The 20,890-nt window shown below is 40.7% G+C and overlaps 1 protein-coding gene across 6 annotated transcripts in view; it reads right to left on the reverse strand.

The window, feature by feature from the left end:
- LOC134632897 (ryanodine receptor 2-like) overlaps positions 1–20,890 on the reverse strand; it is a 274,812-nt gene that overhangs the window by 67,357 nt on the left and 186,565 nt on the right. For all 6 annotated transcript variants that reach the window (XM_063481767.1, XM_063481763.1, XM_063481765.1 and 3 more), the window contains exons 67-83: positions 19,937–19,997; positions 18,808–19,046; positions 18,653–18,734; positions 14,293–14,423; positions 13,509–13,636; positions 13,096–13,288; positions 11,048–11,130; positions 10,602–10,759; positions 10,358–10,445; positions 7,799–7,891; positions 7,481–7,651; positions 6,906–6,965; positions 5,550–5,684; positions 5,228–5,340; positions 4,841–4,937; positions 4,581–4,693; positions 2,618–2,669 (exon numbers count right to left, since the gene is read on the reverse strand). In XM_063481767.1, coding sequence (XP_063337837.1) covers positions 2,618–2,669; positions 4,581–4,693; positions 4,841–4,937; positions 5,228–5,340; positions 5,550–5,684; positions 6,906–6,965; positions 7,481–7,651; positions 7,799–7,891; positions 10,358–10,445; positions 10,602–10,759; positions 11,048–11,130; positions 13,096–13,288; positions 13,509–13,636; positions 14,293–14,423; positions 18,653–18,734; positions 18,808–19,046; positions 19,937–19,997 — 1,997 coding nt within the window. The remainder of the gene's footprint in view (positions 1–2,617; positions 2,670–4,580; positions 4,694–4,840; positions 4,938–5,227; positions 5,341–5,549; positions 5,685–6,905; positions 6,966–7,480; positions 7,652–7,798; positions 7,892–10,357; positions 10,446–10,601; positions 10,760–11,047; positions 11,131–13,095; positions 13,289–13,508; positions 13,637–14,292; positions 14,424–18,652; positions 18,735–18,807; positions 19,047–19,936; positions 19,998–20,890) is intronic.

Genomic DNA, 20,890 nt, shown 5'->3' on the forward strand with positions numbered 1-20,890 from the left:
TTTTTTCCTTTCTATTGGTAGGTGGCACAGTGCACTTGTGGCAAGTAGGGGAGACCGGGGATAGTTGTAACGTGGGTCAGTTGTAACACTTCCAATTTCTCCAATCAGAGCTAAGTTTCAAATGATGTGATTCATCCTGTACATGCCCAATTCAGTTCTTCTATCACATGTGAAAAATCAGCACATTTAGTTTGGTTAGTTGGTTAGTAAGTTTTTTTTTACTTTATTTCAATTTCTAATAGCATTATCTGCTTTGCAGTTAAACTCATCAAACTTAAATTATGTTATTTGTATGTCTATGGGGATATATTCTGTGTAGGTCTTTAGTGCTCTTGTTTTAGCCGTTGGCTGTAACGTTAGCTAGTTCATGGCTATAGGAGTCTGGGTCAGTTGTAACAGCAACAGTCTGGGTTAGTTGTAACAATAATGCAAATGTTACAACTTACCACACTATTACTTTAACTTATATTAAACAAGTTGGGGCAACGACATCAGCAGAGAGAGGTTCACTGGTCACCTTTGTATATGCGGTTAATGCCATTGGCAACACAATTCCTCCACTGTTTGTGTTCCCACGCATACATTATGCAGACCACTTTGTCAGAGATGGACCAGTAGGAAGTATTGGTAGTGGAAATAAATCAGGATGGGTGCAAGAAACAGATTTCCTCATCTTTCTGAAGCACTTTGCAAACCACACCAAGGTCAGCCATGAAAAAAAGTAATGGAATGATGCTGGTGCACAACTACATTTTTTCAGCTTCATTGTTATGTTCAAAAGTTGGTGCAAGAGTTGTAGGTTACAATGCCCCTTGAGCCAATAAGGCCAAACTCAAGGAAGACCAACCAAAATTAATGAAATATTCAGTTGCAGAAAATTCCATAATTTGTCTTTTTTGGGGGGTTGGAATATGTTCAAAAGCTAGATTTCTGCATTCTGTCACAGACACACAGCTACATAAATGGCTCTAAGTGCATTCATGTGTTGAATAAAAAAGATTACATGTTAATGTTTTGTCAGTACCCTTATTTCATTGTGTTACATTTCACCCCAAGATATGTTACAACTAACCCAGACTATGGGGTTAATTGTAACATTTCACTGTTTGTGTTTGAGACCATACCATGCAATGAGTAATTGTGCTGCACAGAAGATAGCTGTACTACCAAATAGCAGAGACATGTAAATACTTTGCATTAAATTTTGAATCCACTACCTTAAAAGAGCTCCAAGCTACAGACAGAAATGTCAAAAATGTTACAACTATCCCCGGTCTCCCCTAAGCAAGCTAGAAGACTGGCAATCTTGCTGGGTATCCAGTTACGGAAGCAACACATTAACAAGAGAATTCTGAGTAAAACCAAAGTTACTTTCCCTAGTAACTAGTTACTTTGAAAGTAACGAGTAACTTGAAGTAACTGAGTTACTTTTTTAGAGAAGTAACTAGTAATGTAACTAAGTTACTAATTTAAAGTAACTTACCCAACACTGTTCACCACAAACAGTTTTTTTTATTTTATTTTGGGGAACCTGGTTGGTCCTAAAGCTAAAGACACCATTCTTTGTGTTTATATATGTCATGATCCAGGTGAGTGTTCAGTGGTTTTCTGTCCTGGCCTTGCGCTCTGCATCTGCCCTTTGGGGTGGAGCCCTGGTTCAGCACCTACACTTCTCCACCTGTTTTCCATCTGTGGCACTCAGCAAGACAGTATTTAAAACCAGTGTTGCCATCAGTTCTTCACCAGTTCGTTTCTTTGTTCATGCCAAGTACTTGATCTCTTTTGTGCCTTTAGCAATCTCATCAAGTCACCACCTTACTCCTTCCTCTGGACGCTGGTCTCCACAGTCACATCCCAGCTTCATTCTGCAACTTGCTTCTCTTGACTTAAATTACTCACTGCTCTCACCTGCCTGTCCTCCTGCCTGCTGCTTCCTCTGGATTACTAGAATACAAGGCTGGAACCCAACTCACTCATTCAACACTCAGACGGCTACCCGCCTCCAGAGCCCCCTGCAAGACTCCTCGTCAGAGATGTCCCTGCCACGCACTCATGTCTCACCATAGTTTATTCTGTGATTTCAGTAAAACTTGTGAAATCTTATTTCCGCTCTGTATTGTGTCTGCACTTATATTCACTCCCACGTACCGGTCTCCCGGCCTTGACAGCATGAAGTGTCCGAAGAAATATACCCAGCAGACCCAATTCGGACAGCAATCACTAAGCAGTGATATATAAGCAGTGTCCTAAACCAACAACAACTCTACCATCCAGAAGACTAGTTACTAGTAACTGCTACTGTTAACAGTGCAGCTGCTAACATTTGGTTAATTTGCCACAGTTTGGTGCATCTGTTTTTAATTTCTTTTTCCTCTCTTAGCTTTTCAGGCCACACTAAACTATTCTACACTGAAGGTCGGGGAGGTGCCAGTTGCAATAAGTGATTTGATTAGGCAGTACAGCGCCCTTCAAGTAATCCATCAGCCCAAAAGCATCAGCCCTGGTCTATGACATAAACAGCACACAGAACAATAACAGGTTTTTTACCGTCTATGCTAAGCCAGCTATGTGAGTTTCAATTCAAAAGTGTTTAGAGTTGGTACTCAGCAACAGATACCTTAGCCATGATGTCTGCGTAGGCCATGTAGAGATTATCCTCATCCAGTTTACTGCAAAAACAAACACATTCACAAAAGTTAGCACAATTATAGCTGTATTAAGGAAAATCATTTTGGTGCACCACTGACTGAAATGACATCTTCTCATTTTATAGTTTTTCATTATTTTTATGAATATTTACATGTTTTATATTTTAGATACTTTGAAATATCTACCCTTTGCTTTGATTACTGCTTTGCACACTCTTGGCATTCTCTCTATGAGTTTCATGAGGTCGTCACCAGAAATGGTTTTCCAAAAGTCTTGGAGTTCCCAGAGATGCTGAGCACTTCACTCTGCGCTCCATCTCATCCCAAACCATCTCCATTGGGTTAAGGTCAGGTGACTGTGGAGGCCAGACTGTCTGGTGCAGCACTCCATCACTCTCCTTCTTGGTCAAACAGCCCTCACACAGCCTGGAGGTGTGTTTGGGCTGTTGAAGAATAAATGATGGGATGGCATGTCGCTGCAGGATGCTGTGACAGCCATGCTGGTTCAGTGTGCCTTCAATTTTAAAAAATCCCAGCAATGGTGTCACCACCAAAGCACTCCCACACCATCACCCCTCCTCCTCCATGCTTCACAGTGGGAACCATGCATGTACAGACCATCGTTCACCTTTTCCTCGTCGCACAAAGACACGGTGGGTGGAGCCAAAGATCTCAGATTTGGACTCATCAGACCACAGCACAGATTTCCACTGGTAATGTCCATCCTTGTGTTTCTTGGATCAAACAAATCTCTTCTGCTTGTTGCTTTTCCTTAGTCGTGGTTTCTCAGCAGCTGATTGACCATAAAGGCCTGATTCACACAGTCTCCTCTGAACATGCAGAGATGTGTCTGCTACTGGAGCTCTGTGTGGCATCTATCTGGGCTCTAATCTGAGCTGCCGTTAACTTGTGATTTCTGAGGCTGGTGACTCGGATGAATTAATCCTCAGCAGCAGAGGTGACTCTTGGCCTTCCTTTCCTGGGGTGTCCTCATGTGAGCCAGTTTTGTCATGGTATTTTTTTGTGACTGCACATTCAGAGTTTTAGCAATTTTCCAGACTGACTGATGGGCTGTCGTTTCTCTTTACTTACCGCATTGGTTCTTGCCATATTATAAATTAATGCAGTTGTCAAACAGGGCTGTCAGCTGTGTACCAACCTGACTTCTGCACAACACACCTGATGGTCCCAACCCCATTAAGAAGGCAAGAAACTCCACCAATGAACCCTGACAGGCTCACCTGTGAAATGAAACCATTTCAGGTGACGACATCATGAAGCTCTTTGAGATAGCTGTGCTTGAAGCTGTTGTCCTGTGAGCCGACTATCACACAAGCTGTTAACTCTCAGAAACTTGTCCTCTGATTCAGTCGTGTCTTTGGGTCTGCAGACCTCTTCCTGTCACAGTTTGTTTCTCAGTGCGTTTGATGGTGAAGGAAACTGCACTCACTGACTCTTTGACTTTCTTTGTCAGGACAGACCCACATTTTTAAGTGTTATGATGGTCTGTCTCGCTTCCACTGTTAATGGTCTTTTCTCACCATTTTTGTAGCAACACACTACTTTCTGCAGTACAGTACTGTTTAACTGATGCTCACGAGGGTAGGGCACCATAGTGTGTTCAACACTGCTTTATGCAGAAGCAGGGGGTTGGAGGTAGTCCAAGTTGGAACAGCTGTAGGAATTAGTAGCACCAGCTTTCAAGGCTTGATCAACCTCCACTGCTGCAGAACAGCTTTGAATTGTTAACCCATGTTTTTTGGTATAATTCTGAAATGTACATTATTTTTCAGTTTGGGGTAACCTAACCTCTGGCAGCTCACCACTTACCTTTGTACCATTTCAAGCTATTCATTGGACTTTAATGACTTGAACTGCAACAAATAACTAGAAATATTGGGACTTTTAACAGGTAGTGTGTAAAATACACACCATTTTTCTGTTAGGGCTGTTCTGCTGAACAGCTGGATGAGCTGATGCAGGGGATCTATGTGTTTGTGTTTCTGCCCCTCCTCTTCCTCAGATGGCTCCTGTTCACCTGGTTTCTGAAATCAGCACAGAATCACAAAGTGCTAAAACTCTGCTATACACTGAAGAAATTACCGCATAATTTGCCTTTAAAACAAGTACAAATTCCAGAATAGGTAGAAGAATTCCACTTGTTTTATTTTTTTTAAATGAAATGAACTTACAGCGAGGTCTTCTATGAGTTTATCTTCAAAGTAGTGCTCCTCTGTCTCGATCCAGGACTTTTCGTAGCCCTGCAGGAACAAGTTTACAGCCCGGTGCCTAGTATGAGAGAGATACATGGATGACTAACAACTGTTTATCTACCCATCTTCTTAAAGGGCTGCACTGTAGGTGCAACATATATCCACAATCTTTCCTCACTAGCCCGAGGTGTGGCTGTAGATGAGGGTGGGGAAATAATAAAGTTCATTTTATGTGTGTGTGTGTGTGTGTGTGTGTGTGTGTGTGTGTGTGTGTGGTGTGTGCGTGTGTGTGTGTGTGTGTGCGTGTGTGTGTGTGTGGTGTGTGCGTGTGTGTGTGTGTGTGTGTGTGTGTGTGTGAGAACATACCTTGGCAGGTTATAGAGTGGTGCCATCCTGAAGCAAGCGACCACAGCTCTCTTCCTCTGTTTTGAAAGCAGTTTGTGCCACACAGCCTTCTTACTGCGCTGAGGATGCTCCACCTGAAGACACAAACTGAACCACTCAGTATACTGGATATTTATGTTGGTGTACCTTACCATCTGGAAGCCATATTATCCTGGAGAAGTATGTGGTCAGCTTTAATAAAGACCAATCAGCTAGTTTAAGAGGACCGTGGGGTACCTTAAAGCTATACTCTCTACGTCGGCACAAAAATGCACAAAATCAACTCAAACTTGAATATATAGACCTGCTCCAGGTGGAAGAGGACATGACCAATATCCAGGATTCTCTCCACAGTCTTCTCTGGGTCAGTAGTATCCTCATAGTGGTTTGGGAGGTCTCTGTACAGAGCCATCTGCCAACGAATTGCTGGGTCCTCTGACTTTGTAAGACACACAGAGGAAATGCATGACTCTATTGGCCTATTCACAAGGCTAAGCACCTTTGTGAATATATAAATATATAGTACGAACCAACATCTACCATCTCGTTTACATCTGTCTCGACTTTAACAAAACAAAAGCCAAAACACAGAAACAGCACATGTAAAGCTCATGATTCAGTAGCTTGTATAACTACCTTGCTGGCAATAACTTGAATTGGTTGTTTTTTGTATGACTTTATAAGTCTTTAAATCATTGTGGAAGAATTTTGGCCCACCCTTGTTTATAACGTTGCTTCAGTTGATTTAGGTTTGAAGCCATTCATTTATTCACAGCACTCTTAAGGTCCTGCTGCTTTCAGCATTTCAGTCACTCTATAACTTCAGATTCAGTTCTTTTTCCTGCTGGTGTGTTTGGGATCATTGTCCTGTTTCCTGACCCAGTGTGGGTGAAGCTTTAGCTGTCGAGCAGATGGCTTCACATATGACTCTGGAATATACAGTGTATCAAAAATAAATCATACACTTTCAAAAGGCTGTATTTTAAGCTTACACTAAATTTAAAATACATAACTGAATATAAAGTTTTACATACAAAATGTTCGATGTTTATGAATAATCAATGAAATACTTCATCCCATACTTCACTGTAGTCACTGCAGCCACTGCTGTTGTAATGCAATTGTTTCGGGTGAATGGCTGCAGAATTAAAGCACTTTGAAATCGAATGATTCTTTTTGATACAGCCTGTACTCTCCTGTACAGACGAGTTTAGTGATGTTAGTGGGAGAGGGGCTATGTGGAGTGATAGAGTTCCTTCAATCCCTTGTTGACAGATTGAATTTCCTATTCTATATCTTTCGGAAAACCTATGATATCACTGTGAAGTAGCCTTATTTATCTTATGGACATAAAGGTTCATCCGTTCATTTAGGTCCTCTTACTCTAGATTTGTGTGAAATTTAAACTGAATCTGAATACTTGACTTTAAATGTTGCGAGTTTGCCCACCGACCATCAAAATCGAATCACTTCATCCTTGTGTCAAAGTAGATGTTTGTGCCAAATTTGAAGAATTTCTCTTAAACCAGTCCTTTGATATTACTTTCACAAGAATAAGATAAACTGACAACAACCTGACACAAAATCTAAGCCCAGAGGCGTAATGTGTAAGTACACTTTAAGTAACTTGTGACAGTCACAAGCCTGATTCTATTCTTACCTTTCCTTGTAAATGTAGGTTGTTCCTGATGACCTCTCGAACTTCGTCCTCTGTGTCTTTCTGCAAAAGAATTATTAACTTCGATCAAACAACAGCTATTCTGTGACCTACAAAATGCTATCAAAGATGTCATGAGCAAAAATATTTATTCAGAAATTTAGCCTTCATGTAAAATTGTACTTTTTAGCTGAAAATTTTACAAAGCTAAGGCAGAGTTATTTTGCTGTTACTAAAGGTTTACCTCAGGAATACCAATACTGCAAATAATTTATTGTTATTGTCGTACACCTCACCCCAACCAGTCATGGTAGATACCGCACCTCCCTGAGCTTGGTCCTGCCAAAGGTTTTTCCCTCCCACTGGCACCAAAGCGCTTGTTTAAAGGGGGGTGGTGTGATTGTTGGGTTTTATCTGTTTTCTTTGTATCATTGTAGGGTCATCACAGTATAAAGCGCCTTTAGGCAGTCACTGTGATTTGACTGCCTAAAGGTGTGACACAGAAACACTTAAATGAATCATATCTATTTTTATAATGAAACAGTTCTTTCTGTAATCTGTTAGCACCACTATGCTACCTGAGTGAAGCGGTTCTTAGCCAGTGCGATAAGCTCTTGTTCTCCTGGAGCACAAATGTTGAGTCCCACGGGCAGCAGGCGCTTTAGAGTAGCAACAATCAAACTTGTCTGCATCGAGTATCGATCACCTTTTCTCTTCATCTTCTTCCTCTCCTGGTCTGAAACTATTCCCTGTGGCAAAGTCAAACATTAATCAGGCATAACTTTACACTGTTAGACCTATTAAATAGTTTTAATTAATGCATTTAATTTAATTGTAAAATAAGGTCACTGGTATGCACTTGTCCTCAAATGTGTCCAGCATCTATGTGTCTGTACCTTTGACATCTTGCACTTGGTGTCAGTGATGAGGAAGGACATGTTGTTAATTTCATTCTGGACCACAAAGTTCTGCTCTTCTCTCTTGAAGTTCTGTAGACAGAAAACAGGACTTTCTTAAATTAAAGCACAGTTGTATTATGTGTTGTACTGTCTTTGAAAAGAAGGCAACTGGACAATATTTTTGGTTTGTAAAGACATTTTACTTCTCACTAAGAGGCTTCTTCAGTTCTAAAAAAGCTGATGAGAGTCCCAGGTATTTAATACCTATTGGGATTGTGGTCCTGGGGTCAGTGACCCACTGTTAACCATGTGAGTCACCTTGAGTCAAGGTATGAAAAAATTCATGGGTCTAACAAGGTATTCATGGGTGTGAATACCTTGTTAGACTTGCTCCACCCCCACCATGTGAGCTATGCTTGCAACTTGCAGACAGCAACATTTATATATTTAATTACATGAAGGGCCTTTTCCATCCTTGTTTTCAAGTGAGCTCCTGTCATTGATGACACACTTCCTAATTTATAATGTGACTCTACTGATGTCAGATGCCAGCAGCAGTAATATAGTGCATCATATAGCTTTCTATCCAGTGAATTAGCATAAAAGTAGCTTTGATGGTGTTTTTCCTGGAAACTTTAATAAAAGTATAAAATCACTGCTAAACGCTTTAGTCTAACAATAAGTTGGGTTAAGCTTTTAACTCATTACTCATCTTTTTAGGTAAACTCTCCATCAGTTGTTTTCAAACTGAAGAACACATAGATCACGATTGATGGTGTACAGTTAAGCATCTTTTGTCATTTTTCTCCACCAAACTGGATTTTACAGTCAAGATCTAATTGAAGTGTAGACCTTCAGCTTTAATTCAATGGTTAATCAAATTATTGCAAATTAATACACATTTTTAGGAATTACATCAAATTTGATCCACTAGTCCTAATTTTCAGAGACTCAAAAGTAATGGGACAACTGACTGATACACCGATTTAAGGTAAGGATCACCTGTTTGGATTTCTCAAGTGCATGTAACATCATCCAGCCACTGCTATTGAGGGAGAAACTACAGGAAATGTCAGTAAACATGTCCTCATGGATTACTGAATACCTCACAGACAGGCCACAGTATGTGAGACTGGGCAGTGCTCAGTCTAATATGGTGTTGTGCAGTGCAGGAGCTCCGCAAGGAATGATGCTGCCAGCATTCCTGCTCACCTTGTATACCTCAGACTTTCAGTACAACGCCGGGTCATACAGTCATCATAAATATTTGGATAATTGCTGTTGGCAGGAGGAGGCGCACAGAACACATATATATAATTTGTAGAATCTTGAAGAAATCTTCTACTTCTGATTGTAAGTAATACTAAAGAGATAGTCATTGGCTTCAGAAGGTACAGCTGAGTGTACTGCACTGTACTGCATTTTGTTAGACTGTGCTGTACTATATTGATCCATTATCCATGGTACTGCATTCTATTGTACTGGGCTATACTGCATTGTATAATAGAAAGCACTTTGAGTGCTGAACTGAGTAGAAAGGAACTAAACAAGTATCACACCATTGAAAATAACTATTTATTGTACTGTAGTGTTTTGCATTGTACTGTACTGTATTTTAGGTTTCATCAAAATGTGCCTGAAGTTTACATGTGATAAATAAGCAAATAAAAAAAGGTATGTTGGCCACTTTAATTGGCCACCTGTTTGGCCACAGTGTCCATGATGCCATCTTTGTCCACCATAGTCAGAAGATCACCTTCATCAAAGTGCACATGGGTAGCTTATCTGCAATCAGTATACTCACCTAAATGTTTCACATTATAACAAACCTCCCGTCCACGATTCAACATGTAGAAAAATAATTCCTCTTACACTTGCATCGACTGTTATGGTTTAAAGCCAAAGCAAAGACTGCTAGCTTAGTTTTCTTCAGTTTCGACAGATTGTGGTAAATGCTTAACTGCAATGTCAATAGATAGATAGCTGCTCTTCTCTTCTGTTTTAGCTTGAAAATGTAATATTAGTTATTTCAGGTTTAATAAATCAGCGATATAAAGATCAATCCCAGCTGACCCTCTTAGGGACATTTTCAGTTATATGTTTTTATGAGCAGCCCGGTGGTTAGCACTGTTGCCTTCCTATGTTTGCATACTCTGGTTTCCTCCTACAGTACAAAGACATGCAGTTAGTGGGTTTAGGTTACCTGGTGATTCTAAACTTATCACAGGTGTAAATGTGAGTGTGAATGATTGTCTACTCGCTGTGTTAGCCGTGTCAGATTGGCGCCCTATGGCAGGGGTGTCCATCTCCAGGCCTCGAGGGCCGGTGTCCTGCAGCTTTTAGATGTGTCCTTGATCCAACACAGCTGGTTTAAATGGCTAAATGACCTCCTCAACATGTCTTGAAGTTCTCCAGAGTCCCAGCAATGAACTCAGTTGATTCAGGTGTGTTGGCCCAGGGTGATATCTAAAACCCGCAGGACACCGGCCCTCGAGGCCTGGAGGTCCCCAACCCTGCCCTATGGGATGGATAGATATGTTGCAGTAATTTTCTTACGTGAGACTTGGCCCAGAAGATAAAAACCTCAGCCACCATTCGGAACAGCTCCTCTGCCTCTGGATTGGACTCTTTAAGCCATCTGGCCCTGTCAGTATATCAAAACAGTTAGTGACATGCTGAAACCAATCATTCTTTTTCCAAAACTGCAGCTTCGTCTTAGTGACTAAGCTTCTGTATTAGATGGTCTAAATTCACTCCACTCAATGAGCTGAAGGTCACTTGTTCAGTCACAACACTGTACCTGTTGTAGTCAACGAATCGTATGAGGAGAGGGTAGAAGGCGTACAGGTCTCTGACCAGGATAGTAAATTGGTCCATGATGAGGAGCTCTGTCTCTGACATCTCACCCCTCCCCTCTGCCTTGCTATGTTCTTCATCCATCAGCACAACAGCTGCTTTCTAAAGAATACAGTAATAGATTTTTCTATATTAAGCAGCACTGTGTGCTTTAATCTTTGTGACTATTTTATTAAGTAGTAGGAGTGTTTGCATAGGGCACTTTCTCCATTTTAAAAACATACTAATAGATATTTAGTTAAGAAATATATGTAGGTAATTAAATTTCATTTTAAAAAATCAAGAAAGTGTTAGAAAAGACAACAAGCAGTGAATGTGACCTAGTTTTATATTCTGTTAAATGAGTTGCACCACTTCCAGGCAGTATATTATAATAAAGGTGAGACTTACTTTTTTGAGTTTCTCCATCAAGGGCAAGAAGTGGGTCTTTAACAGCTGAGGTTTGGCTTTGCTGATAATTGGCTGGGAGAAGACTTGGGGACATGAACAGAGATGGTGTTAAAACGCAAAATGTGAATGTATGTACATTTGCATACCATATAATGATTAGCAGCAGGCAAAAAGAATGCAACTAACATCAGTTTGAGGATGCTTATGTAAACTGATCCTGAGGAGAGTTTTTATTTATTAACTTTACAAAAAGTGCAGAAAAAAGAAAATGAAAGAAAATGAAACATCCTCTTGCGTGAAATGTAACTTTTGTCTTCCATTGTGTCCTCCTCTTAACACAATTACAAGAACTGCTGTTACTGACTATATTTTCTTTTTAAAAGAGGAAATTGCAAAAAAATTGCAAAAGACTTAAGGGGTTAACTGGAGAGAATAAGCTCATTTCTTTTAAAATAATTGTTTCCTCCAGTGCTGTAGTGTTTTATCAAACAATTAAATGGCAACGCCCAGCATTTGGAGCACCCTCTAATGAGGTGTGTTTAAAAATGCCTGCACACCTAAAACAATGAACACTTCGCCAAACCTAACTAACCTGCCTCTACAAACCAGATTTCATGTCTGATGTCATATTGTTTTATTTTTGCCTTGTGCATCACTGTGACCTGCAAATATTACGTTCCATTAGCAAATAAACTATCCATCCATCCATCCATCCATCGATCTTCTCCCGGCTACTTGGGGCCAGGTAGCAGCCTAAGCAGAGAAGCCCAGACCTCCCTCTCCCCAGCCACCTCCTCCAGCTTGTCCGGGGAAACACAAGACGTTCCCAGGCCAGCCAAGAGATAAACTCTCTTCACCATGTCCTGGTTCTGCCCCGGGGCCTCCTCTCAGTGGGACATGCCCAGAATACCTCACCAAAGAGGTACCCATCCTTGTCAGATGCACAACCACCTCAACTGTCTCCTTTTGATGTGGAGAAATAGCGGCTCTACTCTGAGCCGCTCCGAAAAGCCTGAGTTCCTCTCTAAGGGACATGCAAGCCACCCTTCAGACAAAGCTTATTCCCACCACTTGCATCTGCAATCTCGTTCCTTCTAAAATCAAGAGCTTCGCTTTTACGTTTAGCTCTCTTTCTACCATGGTGGACCAATACAGCATCCACGTCCCTGCAGCTGCAGCACAAGTTTCACTGTGATGTTTCATTCTCTTCGCAGAGCTTTAAAATATATCACTCCCCTGAATGAAAAGAAAAGAAAAACAAAAGAAGAGCTACTAGTTTTAGATTTATGTTGCAGTCACTAGTCAGTTTTAACTCCAACATACACTAAATTGCCAAAAGTATTCAATCTTCCCTCCAAGTCATTGAATTCAGGTGTATACCAATCAAGCAGCTAGGCATGCAGACTGCTTCTACAAACACTGGGTCGATCTTAGGAGTTTAAGGAAGTCCAGCATCATACTGTGATACTGTTCAACAAGTCCACTCGTGAAATTCTCTCTCTTCAACTCTACCACAAAGTGGCTGGACGTGTAAAGTCACAGTATCAGTCAATCGCTACAGACCTCTAGTCTTCATGTTCAAGAGCATTAAGGAACAGTGCCTAGAGAGCTTCATGGAATGGTTTCCATGGCTGAGCATCTGTATCCCAGTCTCACCAAGCACAATGCAAAGTGTCAGACTAGTATATCACCCATGAACTTTAGAGGAGTGGAGACGTGTTCGCTGGAGTGATGAATCACATCTCTCTGGCAATGCAATTGTTGAGTCTGTACTTGTCTGACTGCACTGTGGCAAGTATAAAGTTTGGTGGAGGGGGAGGATTATATTGTGGGGTTGTTTTTCAATTGGGTTCGGCTGTTAATACTTCAGCATATTGAGACATATTGGACAATTTCATGCTCCCATCTTTGGAGACGGCCCCTGTCCAACGTGACCACACATCAGTGCACAAAACCAGGTTCATAAAAACATGGATGAGCGAGTTTGATGAATCTTGTGAATCAGTGAATTTTATTTTAGTGTTCAACATTAGCGAGTTAACATTTACCAGCCAGCCTCTTCATCCAGGCGCCCTCATCTATTCCCAGGTTGTTGTAGATGATCTTGAGAATGTTTCCCAGCAGAGTATTCATGTATTCAGAGGTCACAGAGGTGCAGCAGTTGTTGGCTTTGTCTGGGTCGCTTTCCGGTCCATGTTCCCACCAGTGAGACATGTAGCTGCACAACATCGGCAAGACCACCTACAGCAGTAGAAACAAAGCAAAAATAATGAGCTTTGCAAAGCTTCACAGTCAGATGGGTTTAATCAGCAATGTCTTTTTTTACCCATCTTCAGCTCTGAAATGTTCACTACAGGACAAATATCCACTTATTTTGGTTCCGTGGACAATTTTTCAATGACATGAAGCAAGGAAAGAATATCAAAGGTGATACTGTAGTTATTAATTATTAGAGCGTTACCTCCATAACATGAGGCATCTGCGTGTACTTCATGCCGGACTCTGCTAGCTCTACAATCTCCTCCAAAGACTTCTCCAAATTGGGGATCAGTGAACAAACCTCCCCAACCTGCCCAGGAAGGCCTAGAGCTGAGAGGCGGAAAGAGAAGTGGAATGAAAACAGATTAAACTCAACATAATGTGATTTGATTTGTGATTTTTGACACTGATGAGTTCTCAGACCACACAGCCATCGTTTAGCTTTGGATTAATGTTTTTTTATTCGAAATACACAACTGGAGAATCTGTTAGTCAGACAAATGTAGGACAGACAGCTGCAAAAGTATTCAAACCACTTTGTGGTACTTCCTGTTATAGTAGGTGTCTCCAAGAGATACAAACACCATGTATATACTGCACACTCCAGTTTTTTCATAGTTTACTAAGACATAAGACACTTCTCGAAACCTTCCTCCCTTTCCTCAATCAACCCAGACATGTTTCATGTAATTTTCTGGTTTTACCAAAGAGTTAACATGTGTAAATCAGAGTTAAGAGTGACATGACGGCAGAGTCACAACAAACATTTCTGTTTGTTTCTGAGATGTACAGTAAAAGCTAGTTGGTGCTGTATGTAGTGTAATGTGTATTCATGGTTCCAGTTTTAGTAAAACATAAAGGCTCAAAGAAACATGCAGTCCTGTGACAAAGTACAGCCCTCAGTGCTCGCTGAAATGTCACTCTAAGAAAGTACAGTTACCTCCGGATTTGTATGTTCCATCATTTTCTTCATGTACATGTCTCACCTGCTCTGTCTTTGCTTCCTTTGCTGTTATAGATGGAAAAGCTGTTAAACTTGTTCATGTGAGGCTCAAGAAAGGCAACAGGGAATGCTGCTGCGAAGGCTGCTAAACACTTTCCCATTGCTGGACGTTGTCTGGAAAAGAAACAGAGAGCTCATGATAAGAGTCAAAAACAATTCTTTTTAGGTTATCTAATTATGGTAAAAACAATTTTTTTTCCTTTTCTTTTTTTTGCTTAAGACTGAATAGGGCTGGCTATAAACTGGGACCTGTCAAGTCTGGTGGGCTAGATTAGTTGTTTTGTATATATTGTATATAGATGGCCAAATGAAGCTTTCTGAAGCTCGTATTGAAAAACAGTTCATTACTCTAAGCTTGTCAACACAGTCCTCTTTGGTGACATCTGGTGGCCAAAAATATAGAGCAGCTTGAGTCCACAACTCATAAAGGACGGCTTCATTATGATTCAACTGACAGCTTCTGTTTAATTTCATGTGACAGTTCTGTCTGATATCGAGCTGATATGGTGCTTTGAACATGTGTTTTTTGGGGGGTGAAAAAATTATGTTCGTATGTCTCTCTTAATGATAAATCATTTCTATGAATACACCTTCCTTCTTTAAACATGGAGTGTTCTCCTTATGCTTGTGACTTCTTGATGTTTAAAAATACACTAAAACAGAAACTTATAAGAATATGTTTCTACTGTGGGGTCCCTGCCTCCACCTGATTATGTAATTAACCAGTACACAGGTAGGTTTATATATAATATACTATAACTTCTATAATTATACAGTAAGTATATGTGTTGGAGTCAAGTTGTTAAATGTTGTCATTGTGTTACTTAAATTTGTAAGTGGGCAAGGAAGGCTGTTTATTTGAAGTTGGCTAGGAGACAGGTGAGGAGCATTCAGCTCCAAGAGCCTGGCTCCGACCAGCCTCCCTTGCTAGCAAGTAAAAACCGGTTAAAGCTGTTCGTCTTGCTTCCTTGCTTCGTTAACGGGAATAAGTTTCTAAACCAGCAGGGCCTGTGGAAGCGCAGACCCAACAATATGTATAGTGTATTTCTTATGTACATTTTAGACCTGGGAGCAGAATTGCTGAAGAACTTGTTTTTATTAAGGATTAGTCAGAGGATCCTCACTTCCTGCCTCCAGGAATCCCACCAACGATTCCTTAGAAACCAGTGAATCAAGTACTGAAGCAGTGACCTGCCAAATGAAGTTTCGGACACCACTGATCAACAGCCTCGGCACAGTGTTTCTGAAGGAGTGTGGTGAAGGAGTGAGTGTGAAGGAGTGGCACTGAGGTGCTCTTCTTTCTTCCCTCAGTATTACTATATCTTTGAATTGATAAAGATAGGATGCACTAGAGCACAGAGGCTTCCCTGCTCAGCAACAGATTTTTATGTATCTTCATTAGTTAAAATGAGTATATGGGAATGCAGAGATGTGAAAAATGCTGGAAGTTACAGTCCATCTGAACTGTGTCTTTTGTTTTCTAAATTCCTCTTGTGTGGCCCCTGAGGGAGGATCATTTTGGCTTGAGAGACCCTGCCTCTGACATCATAGCTCCAGGGTTAATCGGGTGCACAAACCTGTTCACCACAATACTGTGGCGATTCATAGAGAAGCATTATGATACTCTTTATGCGTACAAGCAGATCTCAGTCAATAAACACATTATCCCACAACTATAGTATGACCGACCCTGCTTTGAATTAAACTAATCTAGTTTCCACAAAGTGTTTCAGAACATTATGGTGGAAACAAGATGGCGCCGGTATGTGTGGCTGCTCGTCTGTCACTGCCAAGTTTGTTCCTGTTTTTATTATTTCTAACTTGTGTGATCCATGAAAGACACACACACTGCATCTTGTTCTGTCATATGGTCTGCCTGTCACTAACTTGGAGATTTGTGACTGTGCACTCTCAGATACTGTGGCGATTCATAGAGAAGCCCATGTGGTTTTACACATACTGCAGTTAAATCTCAGCTGCTGCTCGGCGCTGTCGGGTTATTAACCCCTCCACTGCCGTGCAGTTTTCTGCTGCTTTTAATCAGCTCGGTGGCCCTTCTAACTTTGTCTCCTCTGACACAGAAGAGCTTAATTCCTGGTTTTATTCTTGGTTGGTTTAGGTCTTATTTGTCAGATAGAACCTTCTCTGTCAGCTTACTCAGTTCTGAATCATCTTCTGCTTCCCTGTCATGTGGCGTCCCACAGGGCTCAATTTTAGGGCCACTGCTGTTTTTACTGTATTTATTGCCTCTAGGTTTCATCCTTAGAAGGCATGGGATCTCTTTTCATTGTTTTGCGGATGACTGCCAAATTTATTAGCCACTGAAGCAGAAGGGTGGCATCTCCATACCATTTAACCTCAGTGAGACTTAGTTTTCTCTTGTAATGAAATTAGTTATTTTATTAATTATTTTACTTTTTCTTTTATTTGGCTTGTATTTATTTCTTATGTAATTTTATTATATAGTTCCTATGTACAGCACTTTGTGTCAGCTGTGGTTGTTTTAAAGTGCTTTATAAATAAAGGTAATGATGATGATGATTACGGATGGCTTTCATCAGTCCAGCCATGATCTGATCAGAATACCATTATGACTTATGACTTGTTCTTATCCATGTATCTTAATGCTGCTTAGCCAGCAATGTTCTGTTGAAAACTTCAGGAAAAGTGATGTCTTGATGCATGCTCAATCATCAAGGTAAGGAAATCCCAAAAAGTTGATTCTGCTCATCTGGACGTTTTCAGTGGGAGAAATGTTTCGTCACTTGTCCAAGTGACTTCTTCAGTCACTTCTGACTGCAGGTTCCCCTTGTTAGATATTCCCCTTTAGGGATTTCTAAAAGGGGAACAATGTCTGCATGACGCACTGTAGAGATGGTGTCTGTCTCTGAATCCAAACTGAGAGCTGGTTCTACCGAAGAGGGGCCCGAAACCTGAACCCTCTGCCTCCCATTCTACTTTTAAATGCTGTAGGAACAACAAGTGAGCCTGCAGTCTGAGAGTTCTAGTTCTATTGGGATGATACTGTGTTATGAGGCCTTTAAAATATGATGGTGCCTGATTATTCAAGACCTTGTATGTGATGAGGAGGACTTTAAAATTGATTTTGGATTTAACAACTGGATTTAATTTAAGAGAAGCCAGTACAGGAGTGGTGTGATAACACTCTCAGCTTTATTAAAAAGGCTCATAAACGCCTGTATTTTCTGAGGAAGCTGAAGGGAGCGGGGCTGAACTCCACCATCCCCAGTTCTGTCTACAGGTGTGTGGTGGAGAGCACAATGACTGCCTGGATTACTGTCTGGCCCTGCAGCTGCACCATAGAGAAGAGAAGCAGACACTGCAGTGAGCGGTTAAGACTGCACACAGGGCTATTGGATGTACCTTCCCACTGAGACATTTACGCCAGCAGATGCAACGACAGAGCAACTTGCATCACGAGACACCGTACTCCGCCCATCCTACACATGGACTGTTTTTCGCCCTCCCTTCAGATCCACCAGTCTGAAGAGGAGTTGTTTTCCAGATATATGAGTCTGATGAACTGTGCCAAACTGCCACACCTCTGAATATACAGTCTACATTCTGCACTTTGAATTGACTTATTGACTCAGCCATTATTACTTAATAGGTCATTTATTTATTTAATAGGTTTTATATTTATTATTAGCAGCACCATAAATCTGCCTCAGCAATGGAGGTGTGGAACGTGGTCCATTCAGACTTAATATCCCAACCACCCTCAGGATGCTGTTGAAGTTCTGCCGGACATAGAAGTTGAAGATGTCACGAAACGGGGCCTCTGCCATACATTCCCAGTGCGTGCTCCTTATCCGTTTGGGCACGCCAGGCCTCTCCAACTTAATCCCCCACCACCATATCCAATTCAGCACCTGGTGGTATCAGCTGACAGATCTGCTCCTGAGTGTCCAAGACATACAGCCACCAATCCTACATCCTACAACCCATATCTCAACCCGAAGGTGCAGGGAAACAATCCGTTCATCAACCATGGAAAACTCCAAAGTGCTGAGTTCTTGTTTTTACCTTACATACTGTATTTATGTTTACTTGTTTCAATAAATCTCTAAATAATAGGAATATAAATAAAATAAAAACAACAGAAAAGTGCTCAAGACTTTCATAGGACTGTATTTCTTCTTCATTTTACATAATAATTCTCTTTTTGAATATTCCTGAATCAAGCATATTTGATCATTTCCAGGTTTACATGAAACCAGGACAGATTCTCAATGTGGTCTCATTCTTCTGAACTCTACTGTATCCGACGTGAAACACATTTTTACTAAATCTATCACACGTGGACCATGGATGTTTCCTACCTCTCAACATAGATACTTTTGTTGGTTCCCAGAAGGAAGAGGCTGTTAAGGATTCTGTAGCAGGAAACCTGGACATCACCCACTGAGGCAAGAGAGACAAAATTTGTAGGTAAACTGACATCATCGTCCAGATGAAAGGTGAAGTTTTCACTTACAAATGAGGTCTTCTCCAAACATGTTCTGTCCGATGTGTTCAAACAGTGAGGAGAGGACGGGGAGCAGGGCGAAGGTGGTGTAGTTGATGATCTGAGTCGCTCCTCGTGGTTGGTCCCTGCTGTGAGTGAACTGACCGAGCTTCAGGTTCTCCTGAGTCTTCTCCAGATCCTTCGCTGCGCTGTCGAAGTATGACCGTAAAGCCGCCTTCACTGACTCCAGGCCCGTCTTCATCACTGTCCTGATAGAGTTACATTAATATCTTGACAAGAGATGTTCTTTTTTCAAACACGAAAAAAGCACTTTGAGAAAATATGGGCACATTCAACCAGTCTGATAACTAAGGGGCAATTTTACCAGTATTTGCTAGTAAATATTATTCATTCAACGCTGTCAGGATTTTACTGAGATTCCAACTAAATAGTGCTGACGATTATTTTTGTGAGAGGCCTCGTTAAACTTTGCTTCTAAAAGTACAAAACATTTAGAGAGGGGAGTCACACAATGAAACACATAATTATCTGAGGTAAGAATTCACTGTGATAGCCGCACATAATGATGATCCTTTATCAGTCTGAATTTTCATGATGTTTCCAGACAGAAACACATCCATCAAACCTGTGCTTATAGTTATACTGTGCTATTTCCTTAGATTCTTTTTAATCTTTTTAATCTTGTTATTTCATCCAGCTATAATTTATGGGAAATTATCACTTGCATTGAGAACTAAACTTTGTAGTCTAGGCTTACTTATGTAAGAGTTTGTATTTTATGGCATTCATTGACTCGGATTTCTGTCCCACACCTGTTAACTAAACTTTGGTCTCCTGGCTGATACACTAGTTTGTCATTACGTCTCTGCCCTTCAAACGCAGACTTCACCACTGTTTAAAAGAGGACTGCTATCTCTTGACAGCTAATATTGCAGCTTATATTAACGACTACCACACTCAGTGTAGTTCATACTGCTTTGGGATAAAGTCACTGGTACTTATTTTGCAAAATCTGCGTTGATTCGTGTTAATCTTTCTGTATTTGTTCTTTTGCTTTATTCATTTATGTTTTTCCATAGAAAGCTGAAAGCATTCCCGTCATTCATCGTTATGAGGTCACAACTGATCACATTTTTACCTGGCATCCAGGCTTTGTCCCAGTATCTGCAGACAGTTGACAATGGAAGTGGCATTGTTCCCTGGTGAGCAGAGAGAATTAGCTGTGAAACTGCAAACTCACATCACGGAGCACAAAGTATTTAGGCTTCACACAGTATCTGTCTTGAATGTGAAATGTTTAGCACAAAACCACACTTACACAACAACTGTTATGTTATGTTGAGGAAAATGATGTTCCTTGGAAAAACAATAAATAAACAATTATAAAATAAAGTTCATGTTAAGTGGAAATGTTACACTTACTACTTTTACCCTGTCATCAGTGGCTGATAGCAAAAGCCATTAAATATCAGCATAATTGATATTCTTACAGCTTTTGCTTTACATGCAACTAATAATTATCTTTCATTTTTGACAATATGTTTCTTTCCTAAAGTGCCCATTTTTGAGTCTGAAGAAGTGGAACATCTTTTTCCTGTGAGGACACAGTGATGAGGATTTATACACCCACAATACCATGCATGCACACACACTTAGGGATGCCACGACAACTCATACTTTGCTACCAAGTCACTGGTAGAAAAACTAGACAGTATTGGTATTTTGCATTGGAGGAAAGAAAAGTCTGTTCAGTCTGTCACTGTATGTGTGAGTGGTATCATATTTATCATATATCAAAAGTATACAGGCTAAAACTTTCTGGTATCGTGACATCCCTGCAGACACCTGCACCAATTACAAGTTAGCTTATTAAGCTCCCGTCTGATATATTCCAGGAGGAACGTAGAAGTGCCATGTATCAAAATACAGTCAGTCAGAAAAACGTTTCCATAGGACTCCATGCAGTCCTGTATAAAACTGAGTACACAAGTAATAATTCAACAGGAATTAACAGGGAAAGTAGTAGCCAGATGTCCTTCAAATGCACTTCAATTATTGCCAATTAGCAAATGTGACCCTTTTTTTGCAGTTT

The sequence above is a fragment of the Pelmatolapia mariae genome, linkage group LG8 (genome assembly GCF_036321145.2).
Source record: "Pelmatolapia mariae isolate MD_Pm_ZW linkage group LG8, Pm_UMD_F_2, whole genome shotgun sequence".
Classification (NCBI taxonomy): domain Eukaryota; kingdom Metazoa; phylum Chordata; class Actinopteri; order Cichliformes; family Cichlidae; genus Pelmatolapia; species Pelmatolapia mariae.